The 13,082-nt window shown below is 39.8% G+C and overlaps 1 protein-coding gene and 1 long non-coding RNA gene across 3 annotated transcripts; one reads left to right on the forward strand and one right to left on the reverse strand.

Moving 5' to 3' along the window:
* Positions 1–79: 79 nt before the first annotated feature.
* On the forward strand, positions 80–8,377 carry ankrd13a (ankyrin repeat domain 13A). Of its 2 annotated transcripts, XM_044196908.1 has the most exons (15): positions 80–579; positions 1,572–1,707; positions 2,023–2,147; positions 2,255–2,300; positions 2,660–2,803; positions 2,927–3,116; positions 4,126–4,192; positions 4,304–4,385; positions 5,022–5,083; positions 5,172–5,302; positions 5,410–5,567; positions 5,657–5,788; positions 5,891–6,051; positions 6,172–6,233; positions 6,423–8,377. In XM_044196908.1, the coding sequence occupies exons 1-15, from the start codon at positions 472–474 to the stop codon at positions 6,619–6,621; spliced, it is 1,803 nt and encodes a 600-aa protein (XP_044052843.1). In that variant the 5' UTR covers positions 80–471; the 3' UTR covers positions 6,622–8,377. The 2 variants fall into 2 exon arrangements, with proteins under 2 accessions (XP_044052843.1, XP_044052844.1); XM_044196909.1 differs by lacking the exons at positions 80–579; positions 1,572–1,707 and having other exon boundaries at positions 2,613–2,803.
* Positions 8,378–9,181: 804 nt separating this feature from the next.
* On the reverse strand, positions 9,182–11,396 carry LOC122876499. Its single transcript, XR_006378075.1, has 2 exons — positions 11,228–11,396; positions 9,182–10,998 (listed from the first exon to the last, which is right to left on the reverse strand). It is a non-coding gene; the product is annotated as an uncharacterized LOC122876499 (long non-coding RNA).
* Between the last annotated feature and the right edge of the window lie 1,686 nt (positions 11,397–13,082).

The raw sequence follows: 13,082 nt of genomic DNA on the forward strand, positions 1-13,082 counted from the left end.
GTTTCGCACCCCCCATGCCGCTGTGTTGAATGGTTCCGTCCAACTGGAAGTGACTATCTTTTTTTTCGAAAGCGATGGTTTTATTTACCAATTATGTTTCTGTCGTGTATTGACCAAATAAAAAATGCTATTACACAAAAAATAGTTATATTTTAAAAGAGGTTTGGAAATCTGTCTTGATTAGATGGTATTAATTAGAGTGTGAGTCTATTTCTATATAGGACACCCCTGTCATTATTGGGTACTACTCCTGGCACTTCCTTGATCAAAAGTTTTATTTAGGGGAAGGCTTCGGGGAAAGTTGGACACCGGTTTGGATATTTCGACGTTGTATGTTGTCGAATACTAAGGGCATGGATCATATTTATGGTACATTTTGGCATAACTAGCGTGTAGGTATCGCATTTTCCCCATGGCTGTACTTATTAGAGGCTGGCTAACGTTGCACTGAGCGGCTCCACAAAGAGGAAGATGTCCACGGCTAACGTTAGCGAAGACATCAGAGGGAAGTTTCCCCTGCATTCCGCAGTGTGGGAGAATGATTACAGGAAACTGGAAGAACAAATAACGTTACTACAGGTTGGTAAAAAACACGGAATATGTTGCAAACCTTCACAATAAAGCTTGTTAGCTAGATGAAGCCAGGAGTGAGCTGTTCATTATATTATCCGTAGCCACCCCGTTAAAGTAGGCCAGTCGTGTTGACAGACGCTCCGTACTGTCACACACAGATAACGTTTGAGGACATAGACATTTAGGCTATTCACCGATCAACAGGTTTGGAAGTTTACTTTAGAAAAATGTATTCCGGATCGATTTCCTGTTTCCAGTTGCTAGTTTAGGCTGCTAACCCGATTCATTTGAATACTCAAACACAGAGTATAAGCTGACTAGATATGATAACATAAGAACTGCTTTGCCAAATACAGTAAATGTATATGTAATATACATTTGTAATTGTGTGTGGTGAATTGCGCACCTGGCAATTAACAGGCTACCATATTGTGCTATTATTATTCTAAAGAGTTACTTTATAGTGGTGATTATATCATCTTTATAGTGTCATTCCTGTCAAACATGCAGATGACTAATCTAACAAGTAACAACTAAGTATTACAAATGTTTCAAAAGCATCTCTAATCTCCTTGTGTTTTTCCTCACAGTAACTCATCGCAGTTAATACTGTGTATTGTTGCAATGTAATTACTATGATCCAGTCACTATGATTGTTTCTACCCAGCAATGCTGATCAATAACACATTTACCTCAGTAGCATGACTCATAGGAGCACCAGACATGATGCTCAGTCCTGTCAGTGTACTGACTACCGCAGTCCTATATCATTATCAGTGATGACCTAAATTATTCGGTGTAAAACTATGACTCTATGAGTTATAATACGAAGGCCCTCAGGTACAAGTGAAGCAATATTACAAGGCCAACTCTTTTGTTCATATAACAGTGTGTCATGTCAGTACTGCAGTATTTAGTCTAACCGGGTGCCTAGATTTTATTACACAAATAAAGGTGCAGGGGAAACGCATGTGTGGGTTTCTCCTTGATTTTCTCAGAATGACATCGAGGCTGTAGATCCCAGAGGTCGGACACCACTGCACCTCGCTGTCTCGCTCGGGCACCTGGAGTCAGTGAGAGTCCTTCTGAGACACGGTGCTGAAGTGACTAAAGAAAACAGCATGAATTGGACAGGTTAGTTATAAAACTGGATGCTATGATACCATGAATGTTTCCTTCACTTGTCTTGCAGATATGCTTTTTGAGGATTTGTGGGTTGTTTGATCTCTTAGAGCCCTTCTCACATTAACCTACACATCACATGCTGTTGACGGGGTTTCTGGTAACAATGCATATCCACTCCTCCGACTGCAGTAAAACACTTTCACTTTCCTTGGTTATTACCGTCATTGTTGAGGTTTTTTAATGGACAGTTGCTACTCCTGGGGAACAGATGCTGTTACCTTAAAAGGTTTAGTGGTTTGTTGATACGTGTCTTTCTCTGTGTAGTACTGCAGGAGGCAGTCAGCACCGGAGATCCAGAGATGGTCCAGTTAGTGCTTCAACGCAGAGACTACCTCAAAGCCTCCACTGCTCTTGGAGGAGTGCCTGAGCTGCTGTCAAAGATTCGAGAGGTTCTACTTTATTAATTTTCCCATTGTCATGTCATCCATCTGCTCATGTGCCTGGAAATATTTACTGGCAAAGGAAATAATTGCTCTGTCTATCATTTCATCCACAGTCTCCAGACTTCTATATGGAAATGAAATGGGAATTCACCAGTTGGAGTAAGTTATTGTGGTGTGTGTGTGTGCGTGTGTGTATGGATATATATCATAAAAGTAAAGTAGACTGTGTGTGCATGGTAACCTGATCATGTAGTACAGGATGGTTATCAGCAATTCAGTATGCAAAAGAAGAGGATATCTACAAGTGCTTTCTAGTACTGTGTCCTGCATTTAAATATCTACACAAAATACATCATCTTTGCCAGCTAAGAATTTTCCTCAGGTTATACAGGAAAAACTACATACCTGCCTCATGCTAGTTGCAGCATTTGTTTTGGCTTAGTAATGAGTCACATTGTTTTTCATGTGCAGATTCATTTATTTCCATTGTGGGACAATCATGTGCTGTTGCTTCACAGTCCCTCTTCTGTCCCGGGTTTGTCCAAGTGATGTTTGTCGCATTTGGAAAAGTGGCGCCAGCCTGCGAGTGGATGCCACTCTTCTAGGCTTTGAAAACATGACCTGGATCAGAGGGCGTAGAAGCTACATCTTCAGAGGAGATGGTGTGTGTGTGTGTGTGTGTGTGTTTTAACTCTCTTGCACACAAAAAAAATTCTGAGTTCTCTATGATTTGTACTGTTTCTGTAAAATGATTTTAAGTCTATCCCTGACTTTTTTTTTTACAGATTCACATGCAGAGTTGATGGAGGTGAACCATGATGATGAAGTAGTGGACACTGAACGCTTTAACATATCCCAAGAAATGGAGGATGTCACACTAGAGTCAATGCAGCCAGCTGAACAGGAAGTTGCCAAAAGGTTGACTACTCCTATTGTCAACACCTACCTGGACACCAAGGATATTGCTTTTGAGAGGCAAGAGTCACATCTTTTTCTGTTGTCCTTTTTCTCACAACATGCATAGATTTAACTGCCTTTGATCAGCCAAGAACAGACATTTCATGGCATTTTCACACTTGTTTTAATGTCATTACTCCCTGAGTGAGGTTACTCTCTAAACAGTGATTCCATTATGCTGATTAATCATCATTTTGCACTGACCTCTGGATGATATTTCCAGTATCAATCTAGCATCTAATTCTCTAAAATGCAATATTTACACTGACTTATTCATTCAAAGGTTGTCTTACCATCAATGCTCACTTTTAAGTGTGTAACCCTACAAACCAACAACCTCAAGTTACAATAGATATTAATAATGTGAGCAAATTTAACTAAGCGTTTTAGTCAATGGCATGAGGTAATATATTGTCATCATATTATCTTGCTAATCTTCGTCCGGATAACTTCCTCAAACACAGGTGACGATTCACACTTGACAGACAACTGTTGTCCTATAGTTGTCTTGGATAATGGGCCTCTCTTACAGTGGACATTACGACTTGTCAAACACAGGTGTAACTAATAACATTAATAATGGCTGCACTCCATACAGGTACTCGGTGCCGCAGCCTTGATATTCTGTATAGTGGCACACCTGAATGGAACTGAGCCATCATTAATGTTACTAATTACAGCTGTGCTTTTCTTGCTCAGGTCAAAATGTCTCACAAGATGTGGACCTGTCACCATGGCTGATGAGAGAATATCTTTCTTACTGAAGATGAGAAATAGCTAATTGAGGTTATGAGGAACATATCTAAAAACAAAACTTAACTATTGAATGCAACATTGCTAAAGCCTCTAAAATGAGAGAACAATCACAGATTAGTGCAAATAATTTGAATGCATTAACAGTCTACTTAAAATATCCCATATCTATATCTTGTATTGCATTGTCGTATTCTCTGTGTTGTGGAAGTTATTCCAAACTGAAGGATATGATGGTGGATTTTGCCTGTAAATGGTGCTTTTCTTTTCACAGGAGCAAGTCTGGGATTTGGGGCTGGAGAGCTGACAAAACTGAAGTGGTCAATGGATTTGAAGCAAAGGTACGCAGAAGTTATACATTTTCTTTATATAATAACTAAAGTGTAATGCTACTGAAATCTGTGGAGCCCATTATGATCGTATATGACATTAGATTCTGGTTGTTCTTACAGGTTTTCAGTGTGAACAATGTAAATGTGGTAATCAGGACGAGGACAGAGCATCTTACAGACGAGGAGAAAGCCCGGATAAAAAGTAGGCGGAAAGTATTCTTCATGTATTACTTTTTTGTTTTTTATATATATATAATATAACTTTTTTTTAAATTATGTAAATGGTAGATTTTGATCCAAATGAATAACAAACCTACATTTGACTGAAACTGTGTGATCAGTGAGAGTATCAGCAAGAATGAAAGGAAAGGTGTTCAAGACGGTGGCGAGACCAGCGATGTTGTACAGCTTAGAGACAGTGGCACTAAAGAAAAGACAAGAGGCAGAGCTGGAGCTAGCAGAGCTTAAGATGCTGAGGTTCTCTTTGGGAGTGACCATCAGAGGGACAGCTCATGTTAGACGTTTCGGAGATAAAGTCAGAGAGGCCAGATTGAGGTGGTTTGGACATGTTCAGAGGAGAGACTGTGAATATATTGGTAGAAGGATGCTGAGGCTGGAGCTGCCAGGAGGTCTAGAGGAAGACCAAAGAGGAGATTTATGGATGTAGTGAGAGAGGACATGAAGTTAATTGGTGTGAGTGAAGAGGATGCAGAGGGGTTAGATGGAGGCACATGATTCGCTGTGGCGAGCCCTGAAAGGGAACAGCCGAAAGTAAAAGAAGAAGAGGATTTGACTGAAACTGAGTGAGAGTACTGAAGTTAGACTTTTTTGTTCAAAGGTGAAAGGAACATCTTGGAGTCTCTGCTGGGGACTGTGGAGCAGCACATAAGTGCACAAGGGGTAAGACGTTCATTAAATAAATTACATTAAAATGATATATTTTATTCCCACCTGGCAGCTGATTTGATAAGAGTGCTCGGCTTTTTAGGACCTGACTCTTGAGTATGCAACTGCCACCAATCCCACTGCCATCACTCCAGAGGAATATTTTGATCCTGACTTTGAACTGGGGGACAGAGACATTGGACGTCCCATTGAACTGAGCATTCGAACACAGAAGTAAGAAACGCAGCTTTACGGCTATAGAAACATCCAACTTTATTCCTCAAAGCTGCGGGTTATCTATGTCAAGAAATTAAGTTGTGTGCACATCTTCTCTCGCGCAGGTTCAAAGGTACATTGTGGATGAGCGAGGAACATCCTCTGTCACTGGTGGAGCAGGTGACCCCCATTATTGATCTCATGGCTCGGACCAGTTCCCATTTTGCGCGGCTACGAGACTTTGTAACCCTGAAGTTTCCTCCTGGATTTCCTGTTAAAATAGGTATGTGACATTCCTATCAAATTTTAGAAACAAGCACATAAAGCTTTAGTCTCATTCCCCCCTCTGAAGTCTGTTTTCCTCTCTTGCAGAGATCCCCCTGTTTCATGTGCTGAATGCCAGGATTACATTTGGTAATGTCAATAAATGCAGTACTGAAGAGGAGGCGAACACAACGCCAGCAGCCACACCAACATCCTCGGGAGAAGAGGAAGAAGCTGCAGGTTGGAATGCAGCCAGTTTAACCATTAAATGTGACACTATATTAAAATAGTTGCACATCTGCAATTCCTAAACCGCTTTTCTTTTGGTCTTCCTCTATCCAGCACTGCCTCCGTTTCAAGTGTGTCCTTCAGTGTTTGAGGTGCCTGTCAGTTACCACCGTCGAGGAGGCAGCCGACACACACCCGTATCCAACAACGACGAGGAGCTTTTGCAGTACGCCATCCACCAGAGTCTCCTGGAGTCTCGCAGAGTCCCGGGCCAGGTCAGAACAATCATCACTTCATCAGCTCACCACACAAATCTGTTCCTATCATTTTCCCAATGCTCTCCTTGATTTTGCAATTCACTACATCCTTTAAATGCTCCTGATGTGTCACTGTAGGAGGGGATTTGGGATGATGCTGATGAATTCACTGATGTAATGCCCAGCAGCCAGAGTGACAGGTAGGAACACAGGTTAAGGTTGCTGGCATAGCAATTACATAATTACAAGTGGTAAAAGGAACAGTCCTTGCTGCTTGCTTGTCCTACGGGGATTTAGATGACGCTATATATCTGTTCACCTCTTGTATGTGTCAGTAAAAGCCACAGAACGGAGCTGGATCTCACTTTACCCTGTCAATGTCAATCTAGGAGTATCCCAGAGGGGGTGCTAGTGGAATATGAAGACACCCCCAGCCATGCCAGCTCCCCCTCCGCCTCTAGCCCCGACTCAGAGCTTCGACTGGCCATGGAGCTCTCTGCACGAGCTCAAGCGGAAGAGGAGAGGATGAGGAAGCAGGAGGAAGAGGAGCTGGAGAGGATACTGCAGCTGTCGCTCACTGAGAAGTAAAAGGAATAAGAGGGAATATTAATACAACTTTTCCAGATCCAGAAGCAACCACCACACCTCAATTTTCCTTCCTAAACACTGTAGTCATCTATGCAACCGCAGATTTCTTTCTGTAACAGATCATTCTTGCACAGGCAATATCAATCTCTCAGTATCCAATATTTTCCGAAAGGTATTTTTGGTAAGAACCTTTATATATTTCTATCTCCATCCTCAAGCTTAATACATGGACTCTTTGAGAAAATATCGGGTCGATTCTGCTTTTTATTTCTTTCTTTTCTTTTCCAAATCAAACTCACAGCAGCAACCCACGTGTGTTGATCGTATTGTTGTCCGGAGTGAGGTCAAATCAGTGTAATTAAGGTTCTGTGAACAAAAATACTCAAGGTGACTTCATGTAGTGCTGGCACTCAAATGTGGTACTTAAGGTCCAGAGCACTGTTGTTTTTCACTATTTTCAGTGTCTGAATTTTAGAAAGCCAGATTGAAAACAGCTTAGCACAGTAGAAAGTTTCTAGTACTGCAGAGCTAAAGGATAGATAGATTTGAGTGTTTTCACTGTGAAGTCTTCCTACAGAGTCACTTTGTTGGGGACCATGGGCTTACTGAATAACAAAAATCTCAGGGTTCCAATTTTACACATTTTCCCTTCACTTTGGAATTAGTTTGTTAATCAGTTGTAAAACTATTGGAAATTGTAGCCTGGTAAATGTTTCTTTGGTGTGAAATTATATTACTTTTGCATATTTGCCATGTCAATATTAATTCATAAAGTTGGGTTAATTGAGTCAAAAATTCATAAGTAAATGCATTTTCTTGTACTTTGTGAATGTACACTCTACAGATGGGTAAACAAAAGCATGTTGCTGTGAGAGAAACTTTAAATCAGATGCATGGCAAAGTCATATCTTGCTGCAACAAGGTTGGGGGTTAAACTTTCCTGGCCCGTTTTTTTTATTATTATTATTTTTGAACATTGTCTCAGATTTCATGGTGACAAATGACAACATATTTTTGTTAACTGTCACTGAGCAACTTCAAGCATTATCACCTCAGTTCAAAAATGCAATAGCAGAGACCAGTCTGTCTGTGGATGCATAGCTGTCATGCAGTTAAGAAGCAGTCACACAACCAGTGCTGCAGAGATTATTCAGATTCCTAAAGGCAGTCTGTTAGCCTTTTGTAGCCACGAACAACTCTAGACCTCTGAGCAGAAGAAAAGACAGCACAGACTCAAAGATCAAGCATGCCGCCATACATAGGATTAGTTTCTTCAGCATGTGCCAACGGATTGCATTGCTCTGACAGCGCTTTGTCTGGTCAAGAGGTGGTGATGATTTTATGTGGTGCCACTCAGACTAAACTTTTGAACAATTTTGTACAAATATTTGTAACTTAATAACAAGATGAAGAGGTTTCAGTTGTAGCAGGGTGATGCTGAGTAACATGCATTAACCACTATAGTTGATTTCACTGACAACCAACCACTTTTCAAAGGTCTCTCTGCGTTGCTGTGTCTGACTTTCAGGGGCTTCAGCTGAAAAACGACTAATTATAAAGATCAAATTTCCAAACTGACTGAACAGTCAACTTTAAAAAGGCTAGCTTTGGTTTATTTAATGCAGAATTTTTGTAATGTGCCGTTCCAGCTGCAAAGTTGTTGTTTTTTTTATGTTAAAATTTTAAGAAAATGTGTCTGTTTCAAAATGTTGTTTCTAAAATAAAAGCACTTTATTTCTATGAGGATTAAACGTGACATTGTTCATGTGCTTTATTTACAAAAACCCAGCTGATAACAAAGGAGACAACCTTATGTACTTTTCTATCATGTAATGAGTTTGATATGTCCATATTTAACACCAGTGGGTTTCTTTACACTGTCAGGTCAAGTGTTAACCTCTTAAAGACAACATAAGGTTTACATGCTTTACAGTATCTGCAGTGAATAGAGTTTGTTTGGCTAGCTGCTAAATATGGTCATAGTTATTCCAGTCCTAACATCTGTATTCTGGATATAGCAATTAACCAAAGTATACTGGTGGATAATTGGATTGTGCTGCATACAAAGCTACCATGTAGAAAGAGTCAGTTCTTAAAATATAAAAGATGTTATTGTTGTAATTTAGAATGTGAGTCAATTTCAAGTTTAGTCCAACTGCCTCCATCTAATTTAATTGTGTATTATTATTGTTCTTGTTTGTTCAATCAACCCAGCTCTCTGCTGGCAGTTGATTTGTAGAGCTCCTTTTTATCACAAAATCAAGTACAAAGCAGGAAATTGGCCACCTTCATCTGACTCATCAATCCCACTGTCATTTGTTTAATGCTTGCAGGACTCCATGCTTGTTAACACATTTCCTTTTTAAAAAGGTCAATAAGATAAGAACAAAATACACATACTTACAACGTTTCCTTTGGATTTTAAGTTTGTATGTGTCACACAATCAAATAAACAGTTAATTTCAGAAAATTGATGCGCAGATTTCCTCCTTTAAGATTTAGAGAAGACAATCTGAGAAAACTCTGGTTTAACTGATGTAGATTTAGGCAATGACAGCTCTCACTGTGTAATCCTATTAGTTTATTTATTGGTTATTTATTTGGTTGCAGGCCTCCAGGCTTATTGACTAAAAAGGGCTAATAAGACAAACACATGGCCTTAAAAGCAAACTAAATACACCCACTAACAGCATTTCCTTAAGATGTGAAGTCCAAATAAATAAAAACTAAATAAAAACAATCAAATACAATGTGACGCATATGTAATAGCTGAGATTATTGGGAGTAAAATTAGGAAAATAATATACAGATGGGTGACAAATTAAAGGAAAAACCAACCTAAAGTGTCTTAGTAAGGTGTGCCATCAGAACAGCTTCAGTGCACCTTGACATTGATTCTACAAGTCTCTGGATCTCTACTGGAGGGATGAACCCCATTCTTCCAAAAGATATTCCCTCATTTGGTGTTTTGATGATGGTAATACTTTGGTCCAAAATCTCCCATAGGTATTCCATTGGGTTGAGATTTAGTAACTGCGAAGGCGATATGATTCACATCATTTTCATACTCATCAAACACCAGACCGCTCATGCCTTACGGATTGGGGCATCGTCATCCTGGAAGAGACCACTCCCATCAGGATAGAAATGTTTCCTAAAAGGTGATCACTCAGAACAACTTTGTATTGATTTGCAGTGACACTTCCCTCTAATGGGACCCAAACCATGCCAGCAAAATGCCCCCCACAGCATGGCAGCGCCACCGGATCCCCTCACTGTAGGGGTCAAGCATTCAGGCCTGTACCATTCTCTTAGTGTACGCCACACATGTACTCGCCCACTTGTCGATAATATGGTATGGATAATAAGGTATCACTTTTTTTCCACATCTCTGTAGACCAGTGCCTATGGTTTTTGCGCTACTTAACTCTCAAATGTGCATTCATCTTTTTAATGAGGGGTTTATGCCCTGCAACCCTACTATAATATCCCTCTCGATGTAAATGTCGACGGACTGTTCTCGCTGACAGTCTGATCACGTCCTGCATTGACATTCTCAGTCACCTGAGGAAGAGTTGTTCTTCTGTTTATCCTTACATATCGCACTAATGCACGAGCATCACTGTCATCAAATGTGCTCTGTCGACCACAATTTCCGAGCCTATTTACTGATGTCTTTCCCATAGATCTAAATGCAGATGTCAATTTAGTCCCTGTTCCTATTAAAACATTAGCCAGTTGAGCAGTCTGTGACTGAATCTCCTGCCATCCGTGCCCCAATAATGAACCCTCTTTCAAAGTCACTTAGATCTTTTCCTCTTGCCATCTTGATACAACATCAGAATGAACTGGGCATGCTCAGTATTTTATACATGCCACAGAGCATGATTGGATGTTAATTGCTTAACTGTACCATGCAGTGCACCTGTGTGGAAGCATCTGCAGTCGTTATGTTTCTCCACTCATTTATTCAGGTTTTTCCTTTAATTTGTATATAGGCCTATATTATATCAATGTCCCTCATAGCAAATCAAGTAAAGAAATTACAGCATATCAAAATAGGTAGGTGTAACAGTCTTAATTGACCTGATTTCATGACAAATGAGACCCCAGTTAATAGGCTATATAATTGTGCATTCTGGGTGTTTTTCGTTATTGATATATAAGGGCAGACTCGGGCCTGGTCCCGTCGGGAGCTGGTTGTGGTACCGGGGCTGAGCTCCTCGGTGCAGGTGTCACTTTGCACCGGGCGGGCAGCAGGTTCGCTCTTTATTTCCTCCAAGAGACAGTTTCATCGACGAGACAGCGGTTTGTAGACACATACAGCCATGATAATCATCAGCACCAGCAGCACTGCGAGGACACTCCCGAGCGTGACTGAGGACAAAAACACGAGCCGATAGCAACACATAAACAGGCTGTCTGAAGTGATGGATTAACTGCTGTTATTGGTTTTCTATTCTCCGATTTCATTAGCAAGTAGTTGACACTGTAGAATAAAGACAAAAAGACAATATAACCTACTATAAACACCTTACAAGAGCCTGTAGGCCAATGAGACTGAGAGGCCTTATATTAGTCTCCACAGTCTAACATCAAAACTTACCTAAATTCTGCTTCTGTAAAACCACATAAGCTCTCTCGGTCAGTCTGGAGTCCTCGAGTTGCCCGTTAACTAACATACTAAAACACATTATTAGAGCGGGTGGGATGAGATGCAGCATCATAGCGGTGGAGGCTGGAGGAGGAGGAGAATGGTGGTGATGATGATGAGAGTGAACAGTTTCTTCTTCCGCTGTAGGATCTGGGTCCTAAGGCCGTTGAGTTGTTGTACGGATTCTTAGAGCTGATTTTTTGCGTCGTCAATATTTTTTAAGCAAAAGCCCCACAAAATTCCTACTTCTAAAATGTGAATATTTATTCAGCAAATAGTCATATTTGAGAAGTCAGAACCAATTAATATTTTTGACATTTTTGCTTAAGAAAAAATGTATACAATTATTCGATAATCAAAATTGTTGCAGATTATTTTTTACTTTACCTTCATCCTATATAGAACTTAAAACACAAACACTTATTGCTTTTAATTATATGCCAGAGAAGCTTAATGAGCATTAGGAAATGTCAGTCAAGGTGGCCTGAAATTAAAACTGGAGGCTTCCTGGATAAATTCACCACAGCAACATTTCATTATATTATCTGTTCCTGTTGATTCATCAATGGATTTGAACATTGTCATGACAGCAGATATAAGGGAGCATTACATAATCACAGTCATTACATCATGTCACACAAATAATTGTTGCACATTGTTTCATCTACAGCACACTGAACTCCAAGGTGTTTATTAACACAACAGTAACTGGGATGTTCAGTCAACTGAGACAAATCAGTTTTCCAAATTGCATGTAAATAATTTGAGTTCTGTGGTTGTGATGCGTTTGCAGTTTTATGACATGAAGGGAAACAGGTTTTTGTCCAAAGAAAACTGTGCATGTCTTAAGTCACCCTCCTGGAACAGATGAAGTCAGAGGTTGTCCTCTCAGAGGTGGAGAGTCCTCTGATAATTTTGTTTCCTTCCATCATGCACATTTGGTGCTCCAAGGTGTGAATATGAGCATATTCTACACTGAGTTTGTACTATATTTTGGGAGGTTGATATCAATATTTTAGAGTTTTAAAAAATCTAATAATGATATATTGGCCATGAACATGAACAAGCAATCTTGATTCAAATCCAAAGAATTGTGACCGAGATGCAATGAGCGGGATATTTTACAGTTGAAAAATCAAGTTGTCATTGCTCTCTGGTGGACAAACTATGTAATGGAAACACTGTTTCTAAATGACCTCAAACCTAGTTTTGCATTTGCAATTTCTCATTTCTTACTGGCCGACATACACCCCCATACTGATGTATCTCCAATAAGCTTATGTTGGCCGATTTATCAATCTAACTCTAGTTTGCACTAGGGGTAGGTGATATAGACAAAATCCTCTATCATGGTAGATGAAATTTTATATCACAATACAAATCAGTCAGCAGGACTGAGCAACATTTGATCTTTATATAATTTTTGCATGATTTTGACAGTTTGTCAGGTTATTTAATTTGCTGTTTTAGCCATTAGACATTATCTATAAACAGTTAGGATGGTTTAATTTTACGATATAATAATGGTCTAAGGGAGAGATGTCATGGTACAAGTTATTTTGTCTCATGGTGTAAGGTATATCATCATATGTGTGTAACAGACTAGCAACCAAAAACCACAACTGGCAACCTGTGTGCAAACTGAAGCCTGAATGTGAATAAGAGGGTTCAAGAAAAAACTATAATAAACAGGTCTTCCTGTGCATTTAGATTTTTTATCTCTGGTGTGAGTGGATTTCACAGGAGTAAATAATCATTCATATGCAGAGTATACTCTGTTGTACTTACTTATAGCTTCTGCACTATG

This window comes from Siniperca chuatsi, linkage group LG5 (genome assembly GCF_020085105.1).
Source record: "Siniperca chuatsi isolate FFG_IHB_CAS linkage group LG5, ASM2008510v1, whole genome shotgun sequence".
NCBI classification, from domain to species: Eukaryota; Metazoa; Chordata; class Actinopteri; order Centrarchiformes; family Sinipercidae; genus Siniperca; species Siniperca chuatsi.

Bases quoted from the DNA above. Each gene is read 5' to 3' on its own strand.
- ankrd13a (XM_044196908.1), top strand. From the start codon at position 472: ATGTCCACGGCTAACGTTAGCGAAGACATCAGAGGGAAGTTTCCCCTG. The intron at 580-1,571 runs GTTGGTAAAAAA...TGATTTTCTCAG, and splicing joins AACAAATAACGTTACTACAG to AATGACATCGAGGCTGTAGA. The intron at 2,301-2,659 runs GTAAGTTATTGT...GTTGCTTCACAG, and splicing joins ATGGGAATTCACCAGTTGGA to TCCCTCTTCTGTCCCGGGTT.